The following is a 6,060-nucleotide window of genomic DNA, read 5'->3' on the forward strand; positions in this document are numbered from 1 at the left end:
TACAATTCTTTTTGTTTTTTTTATGTGCTATCAAATGCTCTTTCGTCCAAGTTTATGTAGTTGTGAATTTTTCTAAGATATAAAAGAACGATTTTGTTAAAATACATCTAGATGTAAGATAAATATTGCGCATCTAAGTCATATATCATTGGTCTTACGGGAAGACTTGTGTGGATATTTTTGTTTACTTTTTCTATTCCTTTTTATGCTTGATTTAGTCATTTATAGATATGCACTAACGATGTCACATCTAGATCTGACCTAGAACATGACCCTCTATTCTTGCTTTTTTTTTCTATTTTCCGATAATTCAAGAATCATGTAATGTAAATCAAAGAGGCGCCCAAGAAAAACCGTGCAGCTCCTCCTCCCATCGCAGAGGGAAGCCCTCGGTTGGTCTTCTGACTAGTCACCCGGTCACACGGCAGTAGCACGACACGACGCACTGCACAAAAAACGCAGTGCAGATATTAACAAAAGAGCTCAGCCTTTTGATCATTTGATGCCTACTCTACTGGGAGCACAGCGCCCTCTCCCACTGTTGCTGCTACGCGAGCGCGCGAATGCAGCAGGCTGGCTGGCGTGCGTGCCCAAACCAAACCTTATCTTTCCCCCCATATACCCCAGCCCAGTAAGCGGCAGTACCCCCGCAGTAGACCACCACACCGGAGGGAAAGAAACATACGCATCCCACCAACGCGAGCGCCTCAGAGATCCTCAGAATCACTGCTACAGCTAAGTCAGCAGCAAAGGAGCGAGATAAGTAGTGAGCCAGCGGTGGTGGTGCGCGACTTCCCTCCGTCGTCGCCAAAAGCATCGCGACACCGAGAAACGGCCACCAACCGAGAGCAAGCGAGCGAGGGCGCGAGTCAGCCATCCGTCCGTCCTCGACCATGGCGCTAGTGGACGCGCTGTGCGCCTCCAGCGTCGAAAATGCGGCGCTCGTCTACAACACCTTCAACGCCGCGGGCTTCCTCTTGGACAATGCCGCGGCGGGTTTCTACGACGGTGCCGGCATTGCCAGTGGCCCGGCGCACGAGCTTCAGGCGCCCGACAGAGCGCCGGGGCTGTCCGCCGTGGGCGACGTGGCGGCGTCCCTGGAGAAGCAGGCGACGTCGTCGCCCGCGCCGCCTAGGAGGAAGCGGCGGCGGCGGGCGAGGAGCTGCAAGTCGAGGGAGGAGGCCGAGTGCCAGCGCATGACCCACATCGCCGTGGAGCGCAACCGCCGGCGCCAGATGAACGAGTACCTCGTCTTGCTCCGCTCCCTCATGCCGGAGTCCTACGTCCAGAGGGTACATTTCTCTCTCTTCCTCTAGCAACCCGACTGTGCTTAGAGTGAGTCAAGTGTTCCTTTCTTGTTTTGTATCCGTGTGCTCTCGCTTGTCAAACAAGAAGAAAGGGATGCCGGAGCAACTTGTGCGGGAGGAGGAGGAGGATGAAAGAAAGAATGTTTTCCTGGGCCGAGAGAGACCCACCATCACTATTGATGAGCTCTCCTTTCCCCGTGCCCAATGCCTTTAACTGCTCGGTATTTGCTGAGGAGAAGCATCCATTCTTGGCCGGACTCCGGGACGCCATTAATGTGTCTCCCTCCCGAATCATTAACTCACTCGCCTCTGGTTCTCTTCTTCTCGCAGTGAAGGAAGTCATTGATTGTTCGACGAGTTCCATGGAGTATACTATTCCCCTGACAGAGCTAATGCTCGTTTTGCCTTTAAAAAAAACCTTGTAGGGTGACCAGGCGTCGATCGTCGGAGGGGCGATAGATTTCGTCAAGGAGCTGGAGCAGCAGCTGCAGTCCCTGGAAGCGCAGAAGCGGGCGCTGGCTCGCCAGCAGCAGCACAAGGCAGGATGCGACGCGACGCCGCTGCCGGCGCGCGCCAGCACCAGCGGTGGCAACGGCGGCGCCGCCTGCGTGGAGTCCACGAGCAACTGCAGCAGCAGCGTCACCGAGGCGGACGGCGCGTCCGACGCCCCGCCGTTCGCGGGGTTCTTCACGTACCCGCAGTACGTGTGGTGCCAGTCGCCGCGCGACGCCACGACGCTGTCGGCGGACGAGAGCCGCGCCGGGGTGGCCGACATCGAGGTGAACCTGGTGGAGACGCACGCCAGCCTCCGCGTCATGGCGCCGCGGCGGCCCGGCCAGCTGCTCCGCATGGTCGCCGGCCTGCAGGCGCTCCGGCTCACCGTGCTGCACCTCAACGTCACCGCGCTCGGCTCCCTGGTCCTCTACTCCCTCAGCCTCAAGGTACGTAGCAGTACGTGCGTTGCGTACTGCTTACTGCTTCCGTTCTTTCAGTGAGTTTGTTACTAAAATTTCAGTAGTCGCTTAGTAAAATCTCTTAAAAAGACTTATATTTAGGAACGGAGGAAGTAGATGGTAAATTTTAGTCGTAATCCTGCAACGTTTGGTACACATGTCCCAACGTAGCACGTCCCCATGCTGTCGAGCCGCAGCTAGAAGCCTATAGCAGGCTCACGGATCGAGTGGCCCAATCGGGTAGTTTGTGTGTGTCCGCACGCATCATTTGGGAATCATGAGGTCATTCTCTGCGCCGCAGGAAACAGATCCGATTAATTAACCATGCTCTTAGCAGCTCCTCTCAAGCTAAGACCCCCCGTATATAGTGGTATTCTAGATGTGGCACGAATAGACACGCAGCTCCACACTCAGCAATGCCATGTCTGTTTTCGCATCTCAAAAAGAAAGAAAGAAAATGCGTCAGATATTCCCCTTCCTTGAGTGCCGCTTGGACGGATGATAGATAGACCAGACATCCATGTGTGATGTGTCATGATCACACATCAACGTGCGCAGATCAATTGCTGCTGCATGCATTATTGATCGATCGAGGCGCATCAAATATTTCAAATCTTTGATCAGAAACCGATGAACTTGACCGCACATGTGGACACCTGAGTCTTTTCCTGCTCCCCTTCCGTCACTTGCTTTTGACCGGATTTCCAAGTATTACCTCACCAAAAGAAAAATGTGCTCTTTCTTTACAATAAAAATAAAAAAATCAAGCACTATTTCGGGCTTGAGGCCCTGCCGTGAGATGCAGCTAGAAATAAAGGACTCGGCATTGCTGTCATGTCTCTCCTAGGAGTAGTAGTACGCGGTACCAGTGTGGCACTGTTGCTGCTCGTGTGACACTTCATGAAAAAGTATTGCCTCCTAGATTTGTCAGGCGAGCACTGCCAGGGAGAGAATCTCTTTTCCTCAACTGATATTGAGATTGGCATCGATAAATGAGCAAAAAAAGGCTATCTAGCGATGTGGCCTGTGCAGCTAGACAGTGTACCGTGTTTCTGCTCGCTCGTGCTGTTTTAGCTATAGGACGGAGGAGACACTGTTCACATGTGGAATCTAACCCATTCTACGGACTACGGAGTGGTTGTAGCAGAGGTTCCCTGATTCCCTGACCGGCCATTGCCCATGCCTCTGCCTTCTCCTCCGTTTAACTAGAAATAATAATGCTAACCTCTGTGTGTGTGCCGCAGGTGGAGGAGGGGTGCGATCTGACGACGGCGGACGACATCGCCGCGGCGGTGCACCATGTGCTCTGCTTCATCCACGCGGAGGCGGAGGCGGAGGCGACGGCGCAGCAGCTGCTGGCGCCCGCGCCGTAGCCGACGATGGCCGCGGCGGGCGGAGGGTTAAGCGAAGCCGCAACTAGGTAGTGCACGCCATGAAGGACGAAGGACGAGTCGTGTAATCTAACCCGTCGGATCTACTGGGCTTAGATGCTGTGGGCGGTGCATGTCGCGCTGCCGCTTTGTGGAAAGTCTACCCAGTCCCAGTGTGATGCGGCAGAGTACTGTGCTGTAGTAGGTTCATCTGCATGCGTATTATAGGCGAGTCGTTTCAGTTTCTCAAAAAACACAAGATTTCTGTGCCACTGATTATTTTCAGTTTATGCCACTCATCAAGTGCTGGCCATTCCTTTAACCTTCTGTCAGGGGATCTACGTTCAGCCTGTAAATTGATCACTTGTTTCTGCCTATGTATTCCAGTTGTACTGTAATCTTTTTTTTTTTTTTTTTTTTTGCGAATAAGTTGTAACGTGATCTGATGGAGAATCTGTAATGTAATCTGGTGGCCAGCAGTGGTGGAGCTTTGGAGCCCAAAGGTGTAAGAGCAACTTCAATGAGGCGACCTATTTCGGCAGCCGTTGTTTGTTTGGATCGGCACGGACACAAAAGTTAGCCCAACGCAGCGATCCAAACGGACGCGCGTCCGTCTGGCGACCCATTCCCGGCTAAATTTTGGGTCGGATTTGCGTCGGCGCGGAAACGAGACGGACGCGCGCGCCCCTACTCCTCTTCCCGGGTCCGCCGGTCGGTGGCTTCCACCGCCATTTCCCCTCATTTCCTCAAAAAAAACTCACGCCCGCGCGCGCTCCCGCCCCGCGCCCGCCATGGACGGCGACCTCGACCTCGCCGCCGCCGCCGGCCTGGCCTCCCTCGCGTCCGACAAAGGCAAGTCCGGCGCCTCCCAGAAGGCCACCACTCCGAAGCCGAAGAAGGTACTGACGGCCAACATCGGGCAAAGGAGTCGGCCAAGAGGAAGGACCGGAGGCACGTGACAGGCGCGAGGGACGAAGCCATCGCGGCGGCCACCGCGCAGCAGCAGGTCACCAACGCCCGCGTCGCGGCGGCAACGAGGGAGGCGCTCTGCATGTTGGGGTTAAACCCTAGCCAACACGGCCTCGTCGTGGCCACCGCGGTCAGCACCGGCTCATCCGCCTTCCCTCGGGCGCTGCTGCCCGACTCGCCCCGCGTGTCGGCTTGCAACCCGGTGCCCGGCTTCGACGTCTACCCGCAGGTCTCCCGCCTCTCGGGGGAGTGCTCGCCCGAGGTGAGCGTGGCCGCGCCTTCCACGCCCGCGCCCACGACCATCGACCTCAACGCCACACCGGTGGCTGGTGGCTCGTCATGCGGAGGCGCGAGGAAACGCGCAAGGCAGACACCAGCCGACCAGCTGCCGGGCGCGCGCAACCTGTTCGACGGAATGCCGGCCGCCGCCGACGACTACTACATGCAGAACATGATCTTCGAGGCTGGTGCGCAGGCCGTTGGCTTCGATCCCGACGAGACACAAAGCCAGGATGGCCGAGGCTACAATGAAGATCAGGCCGCCTTCATGCGTGATCAGGTCGGCGTCGGCCTGGACCTGGACGGCTTCCCTCTCGACCATGAGTTCCCACATGACTAGGTTCTAGAGGAAGAGAACGAGTGTGACATCGAAGCGGAGCCTTTGTTTGAGGACGATCTCGCCAACCAAGGGGACGGGACGGCACCGAAGCGCAAGAGCAAGCGGACCAAAGCATACATGGCGGCCGAGGACAAGCTTCTTTGCGAGTGTTGGAGAGACATTGGGCAAGACCCCAAGACGGACGCCGAACGAAAGCATTCAACCTTTTGGATTCGTGTTCACCGTGAGTTCCATGAGCGCAAGAAGTTTTCGCCGTATCAAATAGCAAGCGCGCGCGAGTGGATGTCCATTTCGAAGTGTTGGAGGGTGATCCAACAAGAGTGCAACAAGTTTTGTGCCACTCTTGAGAGCGGCAAGGCTCGCCCCGTGAGCGGCATCGGTGTGCAAGACATGGTATGCTAGCGAGCCGTCCACTTTTTGTATCATCAAGTGCATGCTTTTCGTTGTTCGTTTGCATATCATTTTGCCAATGCTTGCATGAAATAAATTTGTAGGCATTTCAAGCGTTGGAGGCATTCAAGGTCCAACACAATGCAAGTGCTTCAACCTCTCACATTGCTTTAGGGTGATCAAAGACGAGGAGAAGTTCAAGACGCAATATGCCGGCCTCAAGTCGCGTGGTGGGAAGCAAGCTGTGGAGGAGGTTGGGGACGACGAGAAGGCTCGGCCGAGGGGGAAGACCAACTCCAAGAAGGAGGACAAGCGGGATGCGGCATCGATCGCCTTGATCGCAACCGTGAAGGGCGCGATCACCAAGAAGGACTCAAGGAGGAGAAGCGCCGACAAGAAAGAGAAGAGCAAATAAACGCCTTCTTGGATATCCAAAGGAGGACGCTTGTCGT

At 55.5% G+C, this 6,060-nt stretch overlaps 1 protein-coding gene across 1 annotated transcript; it reads left to right on the top strand.

The window, feature by feature from the left end:
- The first annotated feature begins 302 nt into the window (after positions 1-302).
- Positions 303-3,952, top strand: LOC123404038 (transcription factor bHLH94-like). Its single transcript, XM_045097950.1, has 3 exons — positions 303-1,292; positions 1,733-2,248; positions 3,505-3,952. Exons 1-3 carry the CDS (start codon positions 894-896, stop codon positions 3,631-3,633), a joined length of 1,044 nt encoding a protein of 347 aa, XP_044953885.1. The 5' UTR covers positions 303-893; the 3' UTR covers positions 3,634-3,952.
- Positions 3,953-6,060: the final 2,108 nt, after the last annotated feature.

This window comes from Hordeum vulgare, chromosome 6H (genome assembly GCF_904849725.1).
Source record: "Hordeum vulgare subsp. vulgare chromosome 6H, MorexV3_pseudomolecules_assembly, whole genome shotgun sequence".
NCBI lineage: Eukaryota > Viridiplantae > Streptophyta > Magnoliopsida > Poales > Poaceae > Hordeum > Hordeum vulgare.